The sequence below is a fragment of the Cupressus sempervirens genome, chromosome 6 (assembly GCF_028749045.1).
Source record: "Cupressus sempervirens isolate cs-2001-9-10 chromosome 6, ASM2874904v1, whole genome shotgun sequence".
NCBI lineage: Eukaryota > Viridiplantae > Streptophyta > Pinopsida > Cupressales > Cupressaceae > Cupressus > Cupressus sempervirens.
Window position 1 is genome coordinate 671,938,759 of NC_143123.1, and position 24,601 is coordinate 671,963,359.

The 24,601-nt window shown below is 37.7% G+C and overlaps 1 protein-coding gene across 2 annotated transcripts in view; it reads left to right on the top strand.

Annotated features, from left to right (window-relative positions):
- Positions 1 to 5,746: 5,746 nt before the first annotated feature.
- The window catches only part of LOC149553974 (indole-3-acetaldehyde oxidase-like), a 234,801-nt gene continuing 215,946 nt past the window's right edge, over positions 5,747 to 24,601 (top strand). The window contains exons 1-2 of one of the 2 annotated variants that reach the window (XM_089789308.1): positions 5,747 to 6,196; positions 6,662 to 8,395. In XM_089789308.1, coding sequence (XP_089645434.1) covers positions 6,004 to 6,196; positions 6,662 to 8,395 — 1,927 coding nt within the window. In that variant the 5' untranslated portion in view covers positions 5,747 to 6,003. The remainder of the gene's footprint in view (positions 6,197 to 6,661; positions 8,396 to 24,601) is intronic. The other variant, XM_089789309.1, reaches the window with a different exon arrangement.

A 24,601-nucleotide genomic window follows, 5' to 3' on the forward strand; every position in this document is an offset into this window, starting at 1 on the left:
TCATTGGTCACGATCAATAACTAGATAGAGCCTACAATCATATCACTTGAGAGGACACTTCAGTCATCGGAGTATAACAACAACAATACATGTATATATCTCTATCGACTAGCTGGATACAATTGATTCCTTCTGATAGTGTAATATTTTGTTTCCCTTCCAATACTTCCAACTATGAAATGGCTATCAAGTATTTGTCAGATGCGCAAGGGGAAAGGTCATACGGTAGTATTTTGGTAGACAATGCACACAAGGGAGGTCATATGGTAGTGTTGGAGTGCAATTGGGAGTTGTATGGTAGTAATCAATAGGTTATATGGTAGTGTTTGAGTGTACTTGGGAGTCCTACAGTAGCAAGAAATAGGCTATACAGTGGGATTTGAAGTGGACGTACGATAGCAAGAGAAGAGGTCGTACGATACTAGTGGGATGCTATGTCTATATGATAGTATGAGAGATGAGGTAGTGGGTTTGTACGACGACAAAAGGATACCATACTGAGATGGAGTTGAGTATTCGATGAGGAGATAAGTGGTCGTGCTTGACGGGGGGAATGCAGTGCTTTGTAGTTCTTCAGATTTGCTCAACTAAGTCCTCTAGAATGGATTGAAAACTTCATAGAAACAATAGAAAAGATACCAAAGTATATCGAAACAATCATAGATAGATATAGATATATCTCAGAATAAAATAGTATTCTGGATTTGCTAGATCTGAAATTAAAAAGTACAATGGACAAAGGGTGAGGGTTGATTCCCATCGAAACTACAAGAACCAAGTAGGGAAGATCTTTCACTTTTGAAATGACAAACAACAAAGAATCCCAAAGGGAATTCATAGTACAAAGAAGAATAATCCAAATTGCATATCTACTACTACCTACATGTTGTGCTTAAATACCCTTTGGAGAAACTTCCTGACGGTTTACAAAGATAGCTAACAACCATACCTACGGAAATAATCAAATAAAAAATGGGTTTGAGATATACTAAATCAATTGGCCCATTAACAAAGATTTGGTTAAATATTTATTTTATGACAAGAACATTAAAGTCCTTCTGTCCCAATTTTTTTTTGTCCTCAACCAAATGCAAATCCGATTCTTGGAAACCTTTTGTAATCAACTTCTTCAATTTTGAGTTAGGTACCAAGTAGATCTTATTACCGTAGTAAATGACATCATCAATAACTTGGTATCTTTCATCATGTATATAGCCATCCATCAAATGACATGCAAAAGTGTTCTTGGAGTACTCGACCAATAGATGGGACTACCAATTATCCAAGGAATGGGGTAAAGTGTTGACTCTCATGTTTTTACTTGCAACATCTGGGATCATATCATGTTTAAAAATGGCCTCCATCTTCTTGATCGTGACTTCCCTTGATCATTTATTTGACATTCCTCTTAGCAACACCTTCTTGCCATCCGTCTTGAATGAAAAGTCCATCCTCTTCAAACTTTGGGTGTACCAGTCAAGGGTCTCCATCCACTAGATGCCCGATATGATATTAATATCAACCAAATCTATGATAAAGAAATCATTTGCCAAGGTATAGTTTCCCATGGAAATTTTTAGCCGTGGGAGCACATGAGTGCAAGGTAATAAGGTTCCTCCAGCAACCTTAACCTCAAATCCTCCATGCTCAACTGCATGCATGCCCTTACTGGTGACCAAAGATGAATTGATGAAATTGAGTGTAGCACCACTATCAATCATGACTATGATGCATTTCTCGTGAAGTGTGCCATGAACCCTGAAGATATTGCTTCCAGCCATTGTAGTGAGGGTAGCAAGGGAACCCCCTTTTTGTATCAGGGCATTTATTCTCTCCTACTGGTTAATTTCTTCACTAGTCATTGCAGGTAATTGTCCTTCGTCATCATCAGGAAACACTCCACTGTGTTGAATCTTTCCCTTCCCAAGGTAGCAATGACTTGGTCCCCAAGGGTCCTTGCATGTGAAAGAAATCATTTTCCTTTGAAGCTCTTACCGAGAGTCTTCATCCAATGAAGTTTTTTTAAAAAAATTGGTTCCTTGTCTTTGTCTTCTTGTGGGGATAGTGTTGGCATAGCTACGTGAGTTTTGGAGGAAGATGTGAACATGCCACTCACCTTATTAATAGCTTTTTTGAGTGTGCATGGGTTGAACCCTTTGATCGAGCCTCTCAGAGGCTCTCTCAACTCATCCATGAATAACACTATTCGATGTCTTTCAAAGATGTTTGTGACTAGTACTAACAACCTTTGGAACTTAATGATGTAATTGTCTACCATGTCTATTTGTTTTAGCTGAGTTAGATCTTTGAAGTTTAGTTTAGGGTCCTTCCCATTGAAACAGTCAATGAGTTTCTCAGTGAACTCAACATAAGAGGTTACTTGGTCATGGTTGAGAGTGACTAATCCATGGTGCTACCATTCTTATGCCACTCCTTCCAGATGGAGTGTTATGAACTTGATTGCTTCCTCTTCAGGCATCGAGTTGAGTTGGAAATAGGTGTTCGCCTTCAGAACCCATGCCTGTGTAGTGATGGCTCTAGATCCATCAAATGATGTTAAGTTTACTTTTTCGATCTTTCTCTTGAGATCATCATTAAAATTGAATATCTCATTCTTAGATCACCATAGTCTCTATAAGATATATCACCTCCCATATTCACATTCCTCCAATCTTCTTGAAGTTTTTCTTGCATTTCCTAAAAAGTGGGCTCTCTTTCTTTGTCTGGTGCTTTTGTCCTTGGAAGGAACACAGGTATCAAGGGTCGAGAGTGAGAGGGTTGAGAGTTTGTCCTTCTCGTAATAGAGTCGTTGCTATGCCCATTCTGTTCTCCTATTGTCTTTCCCTCGACCAATTTTTGTAGTGTTTCCTGCATAAGCCTTTAGGTTTCTTTGATTTGTATTTGGTTTCTGTTGAACTCTCTTAAAAGATTCATGAGTCCTATCATAGGATCCCGAGGATATGCCATTCTACTGACAAGGTTATTTGCCTTCTCCTTTAAGCATAAACTTGCATTCACTTCCATAGGCTGGCAAAAAACCTACCTCTGATACCATTGTAATGTTCTGTTTCCCTTCCAACACTTCCAATTGTGAAATGGCTATCAAGTATTTGTTAGATGTGCAATTGGAAAGGCCATACGGTAGTATTCTGATAGACAATGCACCTAAGGGAGGGCATATGGTATTGTTGGAGTGCAATTGGGAGATGTATGGTAGCAATAAATAGGCCATACTATAGTGTTTGAGTGCACTTAGGAGTTGCACGGTAGCAAGCAACAAGCCATACGGTAGCAAACAATAAGAAAAGAGGTCATATGACAGCTTTAGAAGGGTCATACGGTACTAGTGGGATGTTGTGTCTGTACGATAGTATGAGGGATGAGATAGTGGGTTCGTATGACAATAGGAGGATAACATATTGAGATGGAGTTGAGCATTAGTGAGGAGATAAGTAGCCATGCTTGATGGGGGGGCGGATGTAGTGTTTTGTAGTTCTTCAGATTCACTCAACTAAGCCCTCCATAATGGATTGAAAACTTCACAGAAATAATACAAAAGACACCAAAGTATATCGAAACAGTCACATATAGATATAGATATATCCTAGACTAAAATGGTGTTATGGATTTGTTAGATTTGAAGCAAAGAAGTACAATGGACGAAGGGTGAGGGTTGATTCCCATTGAAATCGTGAGAGCCAAGTAGGGAAGATCTTTCACTTCCAAAATGACGAACAACAGAGAATCCCAGCAGGAATTTGTAGTACAAAGAAGAATAATCCATATTGCATATCTACTACTACCTACATGTCATGCTTAAATACCCTTTGAAGAAACTTCTCGACAATTTATAAAGATAGCCGATGGCCATTCCTACGAAAATAATTAAATAAAAATGAGTTCGAGATATACTAAATCAATCGGCCCATTAACAAAGATTTGATTAAATATTTGTTTTATGACGGGAACATTACAGATAGGACACACAAATTTATAATTACTTTGTCTTGGCTTGATATCTGCTATTCACTGTCACTATACATGTGTGTATGGTTCTTTCCTCAATTTATATTAATTTTGTCCGCCTTAACTTATATGTTCGTTGATCACAATTCCATTTGTTTTGTATGTCGATTGGCCTGGTTTCACTCGCCTATTAGTGTTCCTTTACTTTCAAGCATTGAAATAACACAAATGCCTGTTGATTGTTCCCTGAAGCTCATATATAATGACATGCGCGTGAATAATGGTCTTTGCTATCTTTATTTGCAGTTTGACTCTAATACTATGTTAGTTTTCCCGAATCTGCTACAAATGTAATAGCACTGCCATAATATGTGGTATGTATTTTTTCCAAATAAGAACGATCTCTTATTTATATTGAGAATAAACCATGAATAGACATGTCCCTTCATTGGACATGTCTATTCGTTAATAAGATAATTAATATAATAATATAATTAATCATATATTTACATATATACATACATATATACACATACACACACATATGTATATATGTACACACACGTGTATGTGTGTATATATATGTATACACATATGTCACATGTGTATACTTATACACATATGTATACATCTACACATGTGTACACACACACACACACACACACACACACACACACACACACACACACACACACACATATTTGTCTTATATTTGTATCTCAATTATATCTCATATAATTATATATACATTTATCCTACATAAGCTATAAAACATCAACGAAAATCAACAAAAAGCCTCAACATGTTCTGTATTCCATATTTTTTCAACCAAGAATTGGAGAGCAACCTCATATCAACAGTTGAATTCTTTGGCCTAAAACCAACCCGTCCTTTAGCCTTTTTACCTTCCAATTCAACCCAATTGCTAATTTTGTGTAAGACCATGCTGCTAAAGAGCTTCCTTATAAATAAATTAAATTTAATAATGCAATAGTTTGATGAATCATTTATGTCCCAACTTTTGTGAAGGGGAATCACCATAGACCAATTTCCATGAAATCCTTCCTTATTTACATTATTAAAGATGCCATATATAAATGGGTATTCTCCCTTGTGCAAAAATAACCTAGGGGAGAGGACCCAATAGTTGAGCGCGTTCCAATAGTTTAGTTGAGCGCGTTCCAATAGTTGTGATAGTAGTTGTTAACTTAATACCCATACTTCTTGATTTAATATCCAACATTTTTGACAAGATTGTACCAATGGATGTGACTTTAAAGTTGTTTTTGTTAATGATAATTACCCATAAGTGAATGAAAAGTGTCCCTTTTTTCAAAAAACAACCAATAGTGTGATGCCACGTAAGCTGCACAAGTATGGGGGTATCCAATGCACTATGATTCGTCTCACTTTTTTTTGGGGCTGTTTTGGACACTTTGACAAAAAGCATGCTGATGTGGCATCATATTTGATGATGTGGCTCTGAAACCTTAGTTATAAGCAGGGGACTTGCCAAGTAAGCTGCTATCAAAAAATGAGAGTGATTCGAAATTTCTACATAAGATTTTGAGAAGCACGAAGTTAGGGTGCACAACTACTGGATCCTCTCCCCTAGTATAAGAACGCTACGTGAAATGATGGTAATAGAAGTTTATAGGAGCACAATGGAAACTTTTTGTCGGAAGAATAGCGGGTATATGTCACCACCTCATAGAATTATTTATGTACAGTCGACCGCTAAAATACACAAACCCATACGTCTGTCCGCACACAAAATTCCACTGGCGAACTTTACACGTTGGCTCGCCACCCAAAACAATTTCAACCGAACAATTTCAACATCAGAGCACGAATACCCACTCCATCGTAAAATCTGGACACTGGACTCCTGCATTCCGAAGTCCGCCAAAAGAACCCAAAAAACAAAATCATAGCGGTGTAGGAAACAGGACATGGAGGAGCAGAAAGAAACTAATTGCTGCTCTCGCCGTTTTTTTATTCAAATACATTACTAGTTCCCAAGTCCATAAACGCTGAATGCTGAATACGAAATATTCAAGTGTACAGCTTCCCATTTCGATGGCAAAAGTAAATTCGAGCTTTCTGGTTTTTGCTCTGAATGGAGAGAGAAGAGAAGTAGACCTGTCTCAAATCCACCCATCGACTAGTTTGCTCTCTTATCTTCGTTTTCACACTGAATACAAAGGAGCTAAACTTGGCTGCGGAGAAGGTAGGTCTAATGATCTATATCAAATTGGATTCTCTGAAGCCTCTTTTTGGCTTTATATGAATAGTTATTTTCTTGCTTTTTCTTTTGTTCGTTTTTGGAGAACGCCGTTTTTTAGTTTTGGCAGGGATTGCTGGTACTTAGGTTCACCCATGAAACACTTCATTTACAGGGGATTTGTAAAGCTTGCAACTTAGTTTTAGCTCCAATATTTGTAATATTGGAGATTAAATTGGGAAAATAACGAATTTAAAGGATGCACCACACTTCCACTTTTTAACTCATGTTCTTGTAATAGATGGAAATTAAGCCGAGAAGCTAATGAACTCATATAAGAAAACAACTAAACAAATCTTGGAGAATGGATTCCAAAATTGGCACTTATACGATAATAACCTCAAGAGTATTAAGAGTATTAGATACGCTCCTAAATGCCAGTTTGGGCTGAAGTGATCTTATTGTTTGCAGGTGGGTGTGGGGCTTGTGTGGTGTTCTTATCAAAATACAATGCTGGTTCACAGAAGATAGATGGATTTTCAATATGTTCTTGCCTGACACTCTTGGGTTCTATCGATGGTTGTTCCATCATAACCTCTGAAGGCCTAGGGAATTGCAGGGACGGCTATCATGCTATCCACAAAAGGATTGCAGGTTTTCATGCATCACAGTGTGGGTACTGCACTCCAGGATGGTGCATGTCTCTTTATGGTGCTCTTTTTCAGGCCGAAGCTAAAGGAGCACATGAACTTAGACAAGGGTTTTCAAACCTTTCAGTATTGGAAGCAGAAACATCCGTTGCGGGCAATTTGTGCAGGTGTACTGGCTACAGACCCATTGCTGATGTGTGTAAGAGTTTTGCAGCAGATGTTGATTTGGAAGACTTGGGTCTCAACTCCTTTTGGAAGAAAAAAGAAATCGTGGACCCAAATAAACTTCCTAAATATGATCGAACTGCAGTCCAAACAAATCCCAAATTCTGTAGCCAAAAGCCAGAAGAATCTGGAACACCCACATTGAATTTTTCTTATACGGATGAGTTTGATGGAGAACGACGTGTTTGGATTAGACCATCCAACTTGGAGGAGACTTTGGGAACTTTGAAAGAAACTGCCAAGGAAAATGTTGAACTTAAGCTGGTTGTAGGTAATACTAGTGCTGGGATCTACAAAAATATAGGATACAAAGTTTTTGTTGATATCAGTAAAATCCCAGAACTACAGATTATTAAAAGACATGAAACTGGGCTTGAAATTGGAGCAGCTGTAACCATTGCCAAGCTTATTGAAGTTCTCGAGAATACAAATGATGTTTTGGATCGGGGGAAACTGATTTATCCGAGAAATTTAATCCATGAGAGCATTGCTAATCACCTAAAAAAGGTGGCCTCTGGATTTATTAGGAATACAGCTAGCATTGGTGGTAATTTAATTATGGCCAAGAAATTGTCATTTGATTCAGATATTGCAACCATTCTCCTTGGAGCTAGTGCAACAGTCAAAATCATTTCAGTTGAGAAAATAGAATCTGTATTAACCATGGAAGAATTCCTTGACAAACCTTGTCTTGATTCAGGGGCACTGTTGCTATCAGCATGCATTCCATACTGGAATAAAGTCGATAATCAAGTTGAAGATAGTGGCCTAAATGGTAGTTTTGAATGTTATGAAAATCTATTCAAAACTTATAGGGCTGCCCCTCGTCCACTTGGTAATGCAGTGTCATATGTTAATGCTGCTTTCTTGGCTCAATTCTCACTCAATAAACCTCAAGGGCATATGATTGCAAAGAGTCTTCAACTTGCTTTTGGTGCATTTGGGGTGAGGCATACAATAAGAGCTAAAAGCGTAGAAGAATTCCTAGTCAATAAAGTTATATCACCATCTATTCTTCTTGAGGCAATGGAAATGCTTAAAGTACATGTCATTCCTGTGGAAGGTACCTCAAAATCTGCTTACAGGCAAAGTGTGGCTGTTGGTTTCCTTTTTGACTTCTTTTGTCCTTTTGTGAATAGTATAGTTCCTCCTTGCATCATTGATTTTCGAGAAATGAGAAATAGCCAGAGTGGGATTACTCCAATCACTTTGAATTGGTCTTGTAAACCAAAAGGTCTTACAACTGGCAAACAAAGTATGGAGTTTCATCTAGAGTATCATCCAGTGGGCCAACCTTCTTCAAAAGTAGCTGCAGAGCTTCAGGCTTCAGGTATTGCTCCATTCTTTTGGATTTTTAATTATCAATAACTACAATCTGCATCACTCTAGATGAATTGAAATAATTAATCTTCATAAGACAGTCTTTTGCACAGATGGTTTTAATGCCAATCAAGAAGCTAAAGTAATCTGAAGGTGAATGTTCAATGTTCAATGGATTCTTGTATATGCATTTTCTTGAAATTAATCAAAATTAATTCAAAAGCCTTTCTTTACTCTGATATAGATATCCTAACGACTTTCCTGGTCTCATAAGTCAATCCCTGAAGACTTAAAAGTAAGGCCTTGGTGGCTGAATGAATTCTTCAGTTGTTGTCCACAATACATCATGATATACATGCTCTACAACATTGAAGTCATTTGTGCTTATACATTAGGGGAAATCTTTCTTTCCTTTGATGAGATAGTTCTTGAATTTTTTTATGATTTGCCTTTGATGATTTTACAGTGCCTGCCTTGATTTCTACATCAGGTTCGAGTATACAATAGGGATGAATATTCCTGCTCTAAATTAGAATTAAAATTATACAAACTGAAGTTATACTGGAATAAGTAACAAGAAAGATTAGCAGATAAATAAAGATACTAGATATATCTTGCGAAAACCCTTTTTGTAATGTCCCCATTTTAGTAGGTTTTGGCAGTTGGCTTGGTTAGTTCACCATCGCAACCCTCATGAGTTGATAGTGGGATGTGAGGGTCTCAGTTGTGTGGTTATAGGCTTTCCAACAGCCTATGGTGTGTTTTGACTCTGTTTGAGGGACTTACTATTTATAGTAAGTCAGACTGTTGTTTTCGATGAGCTCAGTCAAGTTAGAAGAGTTGAGTGATGCTTTCAATTTTTATTTCGGACTTCTGGTTTGGGCTCCAAGAATCATGGAGGGAGCATCTATTTATAGTAAGTCACCTCGTTAGGTTCATTCATCGTCTTTCTTTCTTCATCAGGATCACTCTAGTGTTGTCAGATTTCAATTCTGATGCTTCTTTAGTTGTTTTCGCAAGATGGGTGAATTATTGTTATTATTCATCTAAATATGTTGAGGTTGCTATTTTTGTTGGTGTTGTATGTTGCTTACCTCAGTATCATAGCTCATTGGAACCAGGTCGAAAATTTTCAAATCATGGGCACAAGAAATAGTGGTCTTGTATGTCAAAATATTATGTTATGGTGGAAAAGGTCATTTTTGGGAGCCAAAAGCAATTAATGCATTATATTATAATGACACTTTATTATATTTTAATGTTGTGGAGTTTATTCGGGAAACTTGTGCCATTTGAAGATTATAAATATGAAGCTATTTGATGGGAAAACATTTGATTGAATATTATTTTCCTTTTGTTGTCTTTGTGACACTTTTGAAGTTCTGAAATTTTATGCCCTTGCTAAAGTATAAGGGTTTGGGATCTATAGTTGAAGTATTGTAGGTTCAATTTTGAGTTTTTATTCTGAGGATTGCACTTGCAATTGTGGTGAGGTATACAATTGCTTTCTTCTTCTACTGTATTCTGCTGTGGCTAAGGAGGAGCTTGCTGCCGGTGATTGTGTTTGAAATTGTGAAGAATTTCATAGAGATTGTCATATTAAAACGTGCCTGCAATATAGAGAATTACTTTGGGCATTTGTGGCTGCCGACTTCTCCTGGAAGGTAGCAATTTGGGGTTCTACAGGCATCAGCGACTGTTTCTTTGGCTGGGACGTCATCTTGGAGGATGGACCTTATTATCAAAGGGACCTGCGATATTGTTTTAGAGCTAACAAAAGGCCTGCATTCTAATTTTTAAAAGGTTGCTATGAACAGGTTCAATAGCTATTTGGTGTAGTTCCTTATTTTGAGCATTGATGAATTGTTGCAGCATATTGTCTCGAGCATAGTAAGTCAATGAATAAATTCAGAATTTGTTGTGAGCCATTTGTTGTTTCAGTTTTAAATGTGCAAATTCACATGGCAGATTTATATACTAGTGGTTGATATTTATTTGAGCAATGTATAATTTGAGCAATGTATAAGGCTAAGGTTAACTGAATTTGTGAACAGTTGTTGCATTTTCCGATACCGTGTTTTGGAATTATAAATACCATATATTTAGTGATAATTGGGTTGTTTGCCAAGTATTTGTTGAAATGTCAAATGTCTAAATAAGTGGTATTGCTAGAGCCATAACTGAACAACTTCTTACACTTTTGGATAACAAATGCAGCCTGCAATGTAGATCTTACTATGTTGACTTTGAACAGGTCTGAAAATATAATGAGATGCCCTAACAAATGATTGAGCACCAATGTCAATGCTTCAACAACGTGCTGATAGCCAATCCCATACTCTAAACCTGTAATATCTTCCAACGTAATATTAAATCTCTATCCCAAGGCCTTTATATGTAGGAGATAGACCATCTAGAAAACCCCTTGTGGTTTCAACCAAAGTTCCTGAACTCGCAACAAGTTATGTGGTAGTTATGCCCCGCAGGCTGAGCAATGCCTTGCGGGTTTTCATGACCGACCAAGTGGCTTGACGGGTCATAAGCCATGACTCGCTAGGTCCGTGGGACATGACCTAGCCGACGAAAATCATTTGTTGCCAGTTAAAATTTAAAAAAAAGCACTTTTTACTTTCATTTTTTTACAAATGCCTTCTAATTTGCCCTAAAAGTATTTCTAATTGCTTGTTGTGGGATGAAGAAAAGAAAAATAAGAGAGAGGACGAAAGAGAAGCCATAGGTTTGTAACCAATAGTGAAGAAGAGAGTCAATGAGACCACGAGTCACATTGGGGAGGCCATAGGTTTGTATTTAGAGCATCAAGGAGGCCATAGCAAGACATCTCAACTCATTTGAAAGAGGTAAATGTTAAATTTTGTAGATTTTGTTGGTTTTATTTTTATATGTTTATGAATTTTTCATCTTTTTAATGTTTTTAAAAGTTTAACTTTCCAAATCTTGAATGTTTTTCATTAAAATATAAATTGAATACTTCAGTGGGAGAAGTAGAACAATAGAAAACCCTTGTTTTTTTAATAAAAAAATGCAAACATGTATTTTGCTGATTTCTGTGAAATACATTATACAATGCATAAATTTGTAATTTTGTCTTATTGCAGCAGCCTTCAAACTTTGAAAACATTAATTCCCAATGCCTCCTAAGTGTGAATCTTGGAAATATACTGAAGAGTTTCCTAGTAGACTAAAAAACCAAACAAAATGCATGTTATGTAAAGAATTTTTTCATGGTGCCATCAATAGGTTTAAATACTAAGTTGCTGGCATACGTGGCAATGATGCTGATCCATGTTTATTGGCAACACTCGAGGCAATTTGTTTCTGTTATGTCTAGTTACAAACGCATGTGGAAGAAAAGAAAACGAAAAGGATACAACAAAAAGAGTTAAATGCTATTGACTTCCATTCATCTGCAACTACATTTGCATCCACATCTGCAGGTTATGTTGGAGAGGGTGCTTTCATGCCTCCCTTTCATCCTAGTGCTTCTTATGCTGCTCCTTCTAGTGACACTATTACCCTTGGCCCTAGAGTTTGGAAATCGAAGTTGGATAGTTACTTTGTGCCATGCACTACTCATGGTGCACAACCCTCAGTTGAGAGCATGGGTTGGAAAAAGGAGGTCTATGATGCTGCACGAGAACATATATGCAAGTTCTAGTATTGTTGCAATATTCCTTTTGTTGCAGCTAGGTAGTTCTTTTTCATTTGATTGCTTTATGTTTAAAATTAAATTTAAAATTTATAGTTTGAAGTTGGGCTTTTTGCTTTGCCTAATGATTAATCATTATCTATTTGTAACAGGTCTCCTTATTGGCAAGGCATGATAGATGCCGTAACCATTGGTGGGGAGGGCTTTAAAGCCCCTATTGATGCTGAGTTAAGTGATCCATCTTGTTAGAAATGATTAATGATATGAAACTTGAGTTAGAGGACTATAGATAGTCTTGGAGTGTAATGACCCTACTCAAATCGGACCTCAAAATGCTGATTGAAGGCTCAAGGAATTTCATCAAACACTTTGCATACAAGGATCATATAACTAATATAACATTTCAGTTTGCTTTAATGGCTCTTTCCTTCACTTAACATCAATAAGAATGCTTGCAAGAAGACTCTAAATTGACTAAACAATGTTCTAACATGAGTGTGCAACTGACTTTGACAATATTGAATGCATATATGAGTTCTAATCATGAAAAATGATCACCTACAGCCAACTGGTAATTTTAACAAACAGTTGGTATGCAACCTATATGCTGACAAGAACATCTACAGCCACTAACATTATGTCAAACAGTTACCATGCATACAATTGCAACATGAATTTGAGAAACTAATTATCACTCCTTGATTGCCAATGTTTATTCAATACAAAGCTGATTACAAATTGGCCAAGACTCTTGGCATCATACTTATGCAACTTAACAATTCCTGAGTACAAATTGCAGCCTCTTATACATGTTCTTATATGCATAAAATAGAATACAAGACATCATAAGAACCTGGTTGAGTCGCCTTGTTTGGGAGATGAAGTAGTCAGCATATATTAATAAATGAACACCTTGTATGTGATGAATAATGACCCAAAGCTGAGCCGCCTCTGCTGTAACTTTCAGACCTTCAAAATAAATATATCACAGCTGCAACCTTCAATTACTATCATCAATCTCTATCATCAATCTTCATTGCCAAGCTTCAAGAAGGGATTTGCCCAAATACCCATGTGCCAAAGATGTGTGAATGAATTTCTATGAATTTATTTGTGCTCTCATGCCCAAATCACCCCTGTTCTAGCAGACCTCAGAGAATAAATATATATCAGCTACTAATGGTCTCCTTAAACTCCCAAAACAGTCTCCAACCCTTGAAGAAACTAGTGCTCCAAATGTAAGCTGAGTTTGATGTAAGATTGAGCCCCCAAGAGTGAAAAAACGTGGACTCCAAGTGTTGATGCAAAGTCTGAAAATGAATATCAGACTGCTGGTAACAAAATATGAAGCAATCGAACTCTTGAATGATGAAATCCCAATCCACAAATACCTCCAATTAAGCTCCAAGTCGTATCATGCAAGACTTAGCATAAAAATGCAAACTAATGAAGTCTGAAGTAAGAATCTCAGCAATACATCAGCTGCTGAAGTAGCTTCAAAAGCAATGATACATCAGCTATTGCAAGTACAATAATACATCAGCTATTGTACTCAATTAATCTCCACAGTGAAGCTCAAGATTGGACTTCTGAAGTAAAGCCCACAATCAACAATAATTCGGCTGGTATCTCACAGCCTCAAAATTGCGTAACCAATGAGGGTTTTCGTCCCCAAAGGTCCTCCAATGGCTGAAACCCTAGTTGGTTTCTCTACCAAATAATCACAACAAACAAACATCAATTTCTGGATGATGAGAATGAGGCCCATGATGTCTATTTATACTTTTTCCTCAAGCGGTTGGCCCAAAATCTAGAAGCTTCCAGAAATTATTTTATTTTTATTAAGTGATTTTATGATATATTATTTTATTTAAGTCACTTTATTAAATTAATTAAATATAAAGTTACCTTTTAATATTTATTTATTTGATAACTTTATAAATAATTAACTTAATACCACTTATTTATTTAATTAAAATAATTAATTAGTCATCCTCATAAAATATTCATTATTTTGGACAACTTAATTAATTAAATTAATTAAATCAAATTACCTCCAAAAAGGGGACATTAGATGGAGCCAAAAGGGTTGCACCATCATGACAAATGGTTGGACGGATAGGAGGAATAAGACACTCCTAAGTTTTCTCGTTTCCTGTGGAGGTGATTGATCATTCTACTTTCTTAAATGCAGTGAATAATTTAATTTATATTTTGACTTGCTGATTGATCCATGATAATTAGTAAATATTTTGCTTTATGTTCGGGATCTACCATGTTCTTGAAGTTTGTTGATGCTTCCTCACATGTAAAGAATGCCACATACTTATGTGAGGTTATTGAGGAAGTTATACATGAGGTAGGGGAAGAAAATGTGGTGCAGGTGTTGATGGATAATGCAACATGTTATGTTGCTATAGGTAAACTTTTAGCTTTGAAGTTTTGATTAAGAGGCATCCATGAATTTATTTAAGATTTTCTTAATGCATCTAAATTTCTAATTAATTTATAATTGTTGCAGGTAAACTTTTGATGGAGAAGCACCCCAAAATGTTTTGGTCTCTATGTGCGGCCCATTGCCTTAACCTCATGTTAGAGGATATAGGCAAGCTTGAATGGGTCAAATCATGTGTTGATAAAGCCAAGAACATTTGGAAGTTTCTTTAGAATCATGCATTGGTCCTTAGCATGATGAGGCAATATACGGGGCAAAAGGAGTTGGCTTGTCTTGGTATCACGAGATTTGCCTTGAACTTCGTCGCATTAAAATCCTTGTTGAAATCAAAAGCAACTTTTAGACACATGTTTGTTGGTGAGGAGTGGACTACCTCATTCCATGCTACAACCACTGTAGGGATGGATGTGGTAGACTGTATTTTTTGTGGGGAGATCATGGAGGTAAATATGTTTTTTTTTTGTTTGCAACTTTGTAATTCTTCTTATTTTAAGTTTTTTATGCACATTTGTGAGTTAACTATTTCATTAAATATTATATGCAGGTCATTGAGCTCCTCATAGTTTTCCTAAAAGGTTGTTGAAGGGGAGAAGCCCTCTATGTGTTATATATACGAGGGCATGGATAGGGCCAAGGAGTCCATTAGATTCAAGTATGTGTAATGTCCCCAATTTTAATAAAATACCTTAAATAATTAATAGCCCCAAAATTTAAATAATATTATTTGAACCTTTAATTATTTAATAAAGGGGCCTAATTTTTACTAATTATTCGTTGGTATTTGTCGTGTTTGCATTCTTTGTAAACCCTCGGGAGTTTTCTCCGTAGGGGTATTTATGTGCGGCATGTAGGAAGTTGGTAGGTGATTTGGATTATTTCTTTGTATTGCAAATTCCTGTTGGAATTTTGTATTGTTTGCCATTTCGGAAGTGGAAGATCTTCTCTACTTGACTATTTCGGTTTCAGTGGGATTCAACCCTCACCCTATTCTGTCTTGTATTACTTTGCTTCGGATATGGCACATCTGGAGCGTCATCTTTGTTTTGCAAATATGATATTTGAGTTTCCACAATAAATTGTTATATCTCTATGTTGGCATACACTTATGTGTCTGACTATTATTTGGTGTATTCAATGGATTATATCTTCCCCTCGACATCTCCAGCTCACTCCCTTCGGCACATTCCTCAAACAACCTATTATTTGGTGTATTCAGTGGATTATATCTTCCCCTCGACATCTCTAGTTCACTCCCTTTGGCACATTCCTCAAACAACATCGTGGCATCTTCCCTCAGGCACTTTCTCTCGGGCACTTTCCCTTAGATAGTTTCCCTCGGTTACATTCCCTTAGGTGTTTCCCTTGGGCATCTTCCCTCGAGTATGTTCCCTCAGACACTTTCCCTTGGGTGTTTCCATCGGGCACTTTCCCTTGGACACTTTCCCTCGAGTACCTTCCCTTGGGTACTTTCCCTCGAGTTCTCTCCTTCAAATACTTTCCCTCAGGCACTTTCCCTTAGGAGTTTCCCTCAGGTTCTTCTGCTCGGGTACTTTCCCTTGGATGCTTTCATCCCTTGGGTAGTTTCCCTCGGGTGCTTTCCTCCCTTGGGTACTTTCCCTTGGGTGCTTCCCTCGGGTAATTTCCCATGGGTAGTTCCTATGAGTGTCTTCCCTCGAGAAAACTTGTGTCTGTCATTGGAGAACATTATAGTGGTATTAGAGCTAGTGATCTTGCAAGCCTGTCGGGTACTGAGTTCAAATCATGGCACCGAGTGATGGGTTTGTTGATGCACCGAGAGAGCTAAGAAGAAGTCAACAAAGGGCCCATGAACGGGCAAAAGAAACACTCAATCTCTTGAAGTACACAAGGACATTGGTGACAACATTCATTCCTAGGGCGGAGGAACAAGAAATGCGAACTCCCACGTTGGTTGAGATGTTGAAGAAAATCAAGCAAGATTGGGTGATTGGTGGATGAGAGAGACATATATCTTTGAAGGATTATATAGAATTGTGAATGAAGTATCCGTCATGTTTGCATGATAAGCTCTTCAACAATGGGCTGAAGCGAGAGATTAATAAGTGGCTACAAGATGAAGTCATACAAGCACAAGAGGAAAATGAAGAGTCATATGAGGATGTACAAGAATTTGTTGCTATGCCTACAAGTGGAGAGCACTTGAAATTTCAAGTTGACGAAAATGGTGAAGAAGATGCCTTCATTAATTTCATCAAATTAACACTCGTCAATCAACTTGATAGAAATTCTCTATCAGTACTGTACAGCTATATGGAGATGCTACTGATGATTCCCTGTAGGCGCAACCACAATTGCTTGAATATAGATTTTATCCTTCAGTTGTGCCCAAGTCGTGCATGATTGCAATTTTTCCATGTGAAGGGCTTCTTCATAGGATCTACATGAGCTCTAAGGTTCCTGAGGATATTGATGATTACATGAAGATTGTGGATCTAGACATTGTTGATGCGAGTTTTGTACCACTACATAACATATAGAAATTGAATACTTGATATGGAATATCAAACACTCAACCCTCTCTTGAAAAGTAAATACTCATGAAGAACATGAGAAAAACTCCAAGGTTCCTTACACCTATGGATACTAACTCAGTTATATTAAGGTGATTTGCTGGTTAATCACATAGGTGGGCATATTCATTTGAAGATAACTTGGACTTTTTCTATGATGGTGATGAATCTAGCTTTGCAATGTATACCAGCACCAAATGATGTTGATGGTGATGGTGATGGTGATGGAGGGTGTGTTTGCCAATGATGCTTCTCTTTTTCTAACTTTCTTCTTAAATGAACTCCAACTATTGAACTACTTGTTGCTCTAACTCTACTCGTATGGATGGAAAGATTAGCAAATGGATGGGGATCAAATCTGATGAAAGCTTACCAATGGCTCTACCTCCATAGATGCAATGATTCAAGGGAAAAAATACTAGATTACCACGCAAGGCTTCATAAGAAGCCGCTAGGATGCTAGTGGCCTAGTTTATGGATCCCTATCAAACGTCCACTAATATTATCATACAACTATCCATTTACTCTTACTCTTAACAACTTGAAATAAAATCTACTTTAACAACTTCAATGAAATTTTAATTCTAACTATTGGAAGTAGAAACCATGCAATAACACCAAGTGTCCCTAACCACCATGCAAGTCACAACAATGATAAGAGAAGTAATTTTAATATTATCTTAAGCAACAATTTTCTTCAACCCTTGGAAGTAGAAACCATGCAATAATGCCAAGTGTTCTTAATCACCATGCAAGACACAACAATGATAAGAGAAGAAATTTTGGTATTATCTTAAGCAACAATTTTCTTCAACCCTTTACAAATGAGAGCAAATGGCCTTATATAGGGGCCAAAATTACAACCAGTGGTAGAGATTAAGAGGCAAAATCAACGATCCACATTAGATCCCAGAAACCCTAATTAGGGTTACCACCCCATGGGCCAATGAGAAGACGCCACCTCATCAATGGACCAATGAAAAAAAGGAAAAGTGGCAACCAATGAGAAGGCACAAAAATGGTAGCCAATCAGAATAAGACACCTATCCTACCCAAGAAGAAATGAGAATTTGCCACTTGGGCTTACATCAAATGATCCTCTAATATAATTCTACCCTTTTCTTTCATCTTTTTAGCCAAGGCAATGAACTTGGCTAGCCTGTCGTTGACTTCCTTCATGGGAGGGCAAGGCGTGTGCTTCATCTTGAACAAAGCTGAATTCATCATGTTGCTTGTTGCTTGCAGTGTCTTCTCATGATCTTTCTCATATTCCATGTCATCTGTGATTCTTCCCAAGTTATGCTCTACTATCTCATACTCCTAGGCTACAATCTCATCCACTGCCTTGCTAACCTTTGGTATAACAATCTGAACGTTTCGGTAACCCTCATCATCGCTTCTAATTACCTTTGCCACCATTTTTGTAATTTTTTTCTGTTTCTCACTATCTTCCTTTCCCACTAACCCTTGAATATCTTCAACTGTTCAGACCGTCACCACCTCGCCACTTGGCATAAGCATTTTCCTTAACCATAGCGGTGCAGTGCATCTTCCCAAATCTGGATTCGGTTTGACTAGCAAAGCATCACCAACGGCCTAAGGTGTTTGGCTTACTTCCTCAATATCAATTGGTCTATCTTCTTCTTCACTAGTGACTGTCACATTATCTCCATGTTGGTACTTCGAGAGAGGAGAGTATTCGATACTGTTACTGTAACCACTTGATTCCGAATCAGAGCTCACCTCTACTGCAACCCCTTTTCCACTTGTATTATCTCCTTGGCTTCTAGCCTCAATTATGCTCTCCCTTGACGGTGCCGCATTCTGTCTCTTCGCTGTAGGCTTTTGATGTTCGTCACTTTTTTCAACCTCCAAATTTCTCTTCTAGCTCTTAACTGCTCTTTGTTGCCGGCTACTGCCCCTACCTTTCTATTTGACTGACTCCGCTGGACCTTCCTCCGGTTTCATCTTCTCATAAGTAAGATGTATCTTCCGACTTTGTAATTGTCTTAACTTCTCATTGTACCATGACTCAGTGTGTAGATCAACTATCCTTGTAACTGCCTCTAAGGAAGGATCCTGATGATCATCCCAATCCATTGGGCCCAATTTTGTTCCATCGATTGTATCATAATCTTGTCTTAGCACATTTTCATCATCTTCCAGTTGATTGGGACTATCAAGGCCTCTCCATTTGATTGCCCTCACCATGCCCACTAACAACCTTGAGAAAGCTAGCTTTCTCACATGAAAGTCATCCTGTGCATTGGCCCAAAAATCTTCTACAGTAGGCATATGTTTGAATGTGTTTTCATGAGATGCCTTGATAAGACTATTAGGATCAAATCCTTGTCTTGCTCTATACCATCCTAGATGATACCACTCTAACTCCTTCGTAGCTATAAAGGTGACAAGATTGGGGCATGTATCATTGCCTATTCCAAATGAGAAGGTAATCCCTATCTCACCTTTAAGTTTCATCATCTTGTCATAATGCTCAAGTTGCCTAGCCAACTCCATCAAAACTATCTTGTTAGGTGGGTACCTTGGAATTCTCCTGGGACAAGTATACTTCCTGCCACTCTATTATATGTGAATTGTGGAAATTGGACGAACCAACTCCCATATTCTTAACTTTTGCTTCCGCTTCCGATGAGAGCCTCCTAGCATGCGTCCCTTGTAGTATCCTTACTGTCTTCATGTCAAAGGCATCATAAAACATCTTACAATCTTTGGTGTTGTGCAAATGAAGCTGTGAATAGCACTCATGCACCAAATATTGCCCCGGCCTATTGCCAATCACTCCTAAGGCTTTAAGTTCAGAATGTTCATATGGTCTCGCAATTAGATAGAAAAGATAGGATCCCATGTAGAATTGCTTTTGGTTTTGCACTGTTCTAAGTTGCAACTCTAAATTTTCACTTATAATTCTAGCCCAGTCAAATTTTCTCTTTCCATTTTCAATTTCATCAATATAATAGTACATCCAGTTCTCGAGTTGCATACCTTGAGCCATGTCCATGATCCGGATGAGAAGCACAATAAGGTCACCATACTTCGGCTTGAAATCTGACTTGGTGAGCTTTGACGACTTAGTGACTCCCTTCTTGCCTTTGTGTAACCAATTCTCTTTAGATGAATGAAGTAGGCCTCTTGGTTACCCTGAAAGAACTTGGTTGTTTGATCCATTGTTACCACCGTCATGCCTCTATGCTAGGGAATATTGAATACTTCTTTGACCACTTGCCCACTTATGTTAGCCAACACTCTCTTCCCTTCATAAAAAAATGATGGACTTGGTAACAATATTAAACTGGGATTCACGTTTCATTAGCAATTCCGGACAAGGCAAGGTAGGAGGGAAAGTGGCTGCGTGTACAATTCTGCTCTTGTAGATCTTCTTCGCCATGGAGGATTGTCCTTCTTTCAATCTATCCTTCAATTGTACCATGTTCACCGTGCCGATATTGGTGTCACTTATTTGCCTCACTTTCAAGAAGAAGGTGGTCTTAGGTATCATGTCCTCCTTGTGTTTTTTGGTATTCGTTCCCTTTAGGTTCTTGCTTGTACTAATATCTACCATCCTAAACACTTATTTCTGCCCCTTTGTTCTAAATGATATGGATTATATTTATCAATTTCCAAACTTATTTCTATCGATGGTCTAGCTTATTTCTGCCTCTCCAAATCCTATCTCTACACTTATCGATCTCCAAACTTTATACTTAAGGGTGGGACTACCACTTATTTTTGCCTCTTCGTTACTTTAGGATGGACTACACTTAGATCTCCCAACTTCAATCCTAGGGTGGTCTAGCCTTTTTTTGCCTCTCCAAGTGTCCTATCATGAAATTTACACTTATATCTTTGAACTTCAGCCTATTAATGGAAATGATGAAGTGGTGGATGAATCGTGCACGAAGAAAATAAGAGAAACGAACCAAGCAAGAACAAGGAATAAAATCCGCCTTTAAAACCAATCTTCACCTTTAAAAATGAATGAGAATTTTACCTTAAATCTGCCTTCTACCAACAATTGGGCCTCTTCATTACCTTAGGATCCGATCTCAAAAATTTCAGTCCTCCTTGCAAATAATGATGCCCTAGCAAATGAATTGCTTGCAAAATCTGCTCATGCCACTGAATTTTGACCTTAAATTGCCTTACCAATTCACCAAATAAAAATCGGCATAGCTAGAGGAAGAAAATCATAGCCTTAGGAGGAAAAATCAGACCCCAAAATCGTCGCCAATCTCGCAAAGATAAGCTTCCCCCCACAAATTCGACCTAGGGCAGAAATCGCCGAACTTGCAAGAATCAGATCTGCTCCTTCAAATTTGTCCTAGGGCAAAAATCGTCCATCCAAGGAAGAAGATATTGATGCCAAAATGCAAAATCAGATCTCCAAAAGTCGCCTTAGTTGGAAATTCGTTTCTTTAGAAGGAAATCGCCCAATCTTGCAAGAGGTGGAAAGAATGAATGAGGAAATAAGAGGGGGGAAACCCCTTCTTGTATCCTCCAAATTGATTTCTAGAGTGGATTGACCTGCCTGGAGGGAAAACAAAATTAAGTTAGTCCCTTAATTAATGGCCTAAATTTAAATGCAACATTAAAATTACTTAGCCCTATCGTGAAATTGGCCCATTTAATTGTCAGTTTGATCTAGAATTGCAAAATAGAAAGAAGATAAACCTAGGAGATGTCAAAATTTTCATTTAACAATGTATTGGTAATTAAAATATCATTAAAATAAATCTAGCAAGCGAAAATTGATTTTCAATTCCAAATTACCAATTTCCTTTAACATTTCTAAAATCCTCTAGGCAAAATGTCAACCAAATTAATGAGATTTTGCAATTTAGTCCAAATTCAAATTTTTAACGAAAATAAATCCTTTTCCTAGCAATTGAGATTTCAAACTCTAATTTCAATTTCGCTATCAAAATTCTTCTCACCGAAAAATTTCAAGATTTTCCAAAACAACTAAATCCAAATTTTATTTTGAAAATGCTCAAGCTTATACAATTATATCAAATTTTCAAAAATCCGTATAAGTCCAAATTTTGCAATTTCATCTTGCCAAATATCATTTTAACCATAAAAAAATGTTGTTGAATTCTATTTGGCCTAAGGACAAAAATCACATGTTTCGGAAAATCAAGTTTAGCGCCAAGTGAAAACAAACCAAATCCCCTCCTGGCTCGAAGGCGTCCGAGGTGTAAAATTGTCAATTAAAAAAAAAACCTCTAGACCACTCCAAAATTGCCAAGGCAATCAAAAAATTTCCAAAATCTGCGAAAATTGCCAAGGCTTTCCCGAAAAAGGGGGTCCCCAAAATTTTTGGGGCGATGGTGTGAAAACCTCACAACAAACATCAATGTAGTCTAGGATTGGCTTCTTTGGGATCTTGGTGACTCCGGACATGACAATGTAGCACAACAGTATTTGATAGGGATATTTCTATTAGAATGGAGCAGCAAAAGCTAGAGTCACTCTTCACCAGTATGATGGTAGTGCCGACAAATATGGGTACAATGATGGTGGTGGAGTGTGATGCGCTTGGATTTGTGTTGATGCAAGACCATCCTCATAGAATTGGTAAGATTCACTTGATTGATGAGACTCTAGAGGAGGTTGGCATGCATGATCCCATGGAGGTTTCTAAATTGGAGCCCCAATGTGTTTTATGATTGGCTTCTATGGGGATGCTAGTAGTTTTGGACATAACATTATTTATATCAAAGTGGCAGCAGAGGCTTGGTGGTGGTCTACTCATCTCAGTTGTATTCAATTATGCTGATGTGATCCTAATGAAGCATGGAATTTCCATCAGATATAGTTGCATGGTTTGGGATCTTGGAGTTTGCGGATTGCTTGAGGACAAGCAATCTTTGGGCTGCGAGGATTCGTAATGCCCCCAATTTTAATAAAATACTTAAAATAATTAACGGTCCCAAAAATTTAATAATATTATTTTGACTTTTAATTATTTAATAAAGGGGCCAATTATTATTAATTATCCGTTGGTATTTGCCGTGTTGGCATTCTTTGTAAACCCTCGGGAGTTTTGTCCAAAGGGCTATTTATGTAGGACATGTAGGAAGTTGGTATGTGATTTGGATTATTTATTGTTTGCCATTTTGGAAGTGGAAGATCTTCTCTATTTGGCTATTCCGGTTTTGATGAGATTCAACCCTCATCCTATTCGGTCTTCTATTACTTTGCTTTGGATCGAGCACATCTGGAGCGCCATCTTTGTTTTGCAAATATAATATTTTGAGTTTCCGCAATACATTGTTGAATCTTTGTGTTGGCATACGCTACTGTTTTTGATGATTATTTGGTGTATTTAGTGGATTATATCTTCTACTCAACATCTCCAACTCACTCCATTCAACGCATTCCTCAAACAACACTGTGACATCAAAACTTTTCCTTGGGTACTTTCGCTTGGGTACGCTCCCTTGGGTTCTTTTCCTCGGGTGTTTCCCTCGGGCACTTTCCCTCGTGTACGTTCCCTCAAGTACTTAAACTTGGGACTTTCCCTTTGAAACTTTCCCTCTGGCACTTTCCCCCGAGCACTTTCCCTCAGGGGTTTCCCTCGGGTTCTCTCCCTTGGATACTTTCTCTTAGGTACTTTCCCTCAGGCACTTTCCCTTAGGTACTTCTCAAGTACTTTCCCTTGAGTGCTTTCCCTCGAGTGCTTTCCTCCCTTGGGTACTTTTCCTCTGGTGCTTCCCTTGAGCGCTTTCCCTCGGTTGTTTTCCTCCCTTGGGTACTTTTCCTCTAGTGCTTCCCTCGGGTACTTCCTATGAGTGTCTTCCCTTGAGAAAATTCACGTGTGTCGTTGGGGAACGTTACAATATGTAGGAGTTGACGATAACTATGGTCCCATTTGGGAGATCGTTGATAGGAGATGGCAAAACCAACTTCATAGGCCTATCCATGTAGTAACTTATTTCCTCAATTCATCATTTCATTTCCTTGACAACTTCAAGGCAGATGAGGAAGTTCTTAGTGGCCTATGCATAACGATGATGACTAACAGATAGATTCATAAATAATGAACAAGGGTTGATTTTCACAAGTAAGATGTGATGGATGTATTTTTATGTATGTGATCAAATTAGCTTCTATGTGTAGCTAGAGATCTCTAGCTGAAAATGTAAATTGATGAGGTATATAGAGATGCTGAGGTTGTGTCCATAACAGAGGACGAGAACAAAGCACGATCAACTCGCAATGCAACTGATGTTGTTCAGAGTGGCACCTCACTGACAAAGTATGGCTTGTCAGTCATCCAGGACCTACCTCAAACACATTTTTAGGAGGCAGACAAACTACTTTGAGGCTGAGGCTGAGGCTGAGCTAGAGCCTGAACCATAGACTTGTTTTTGTTTATAGTTTACACATGTTTGGGAACATTTGATGCCATGGATTTTATATGCATTTGACAATATTTATAATTTTGCATATCTATATTTTCTATTCCCTTCAGCTACAATTTACGTTTATACTTATGTGATGGATGTATTTTTACGTATT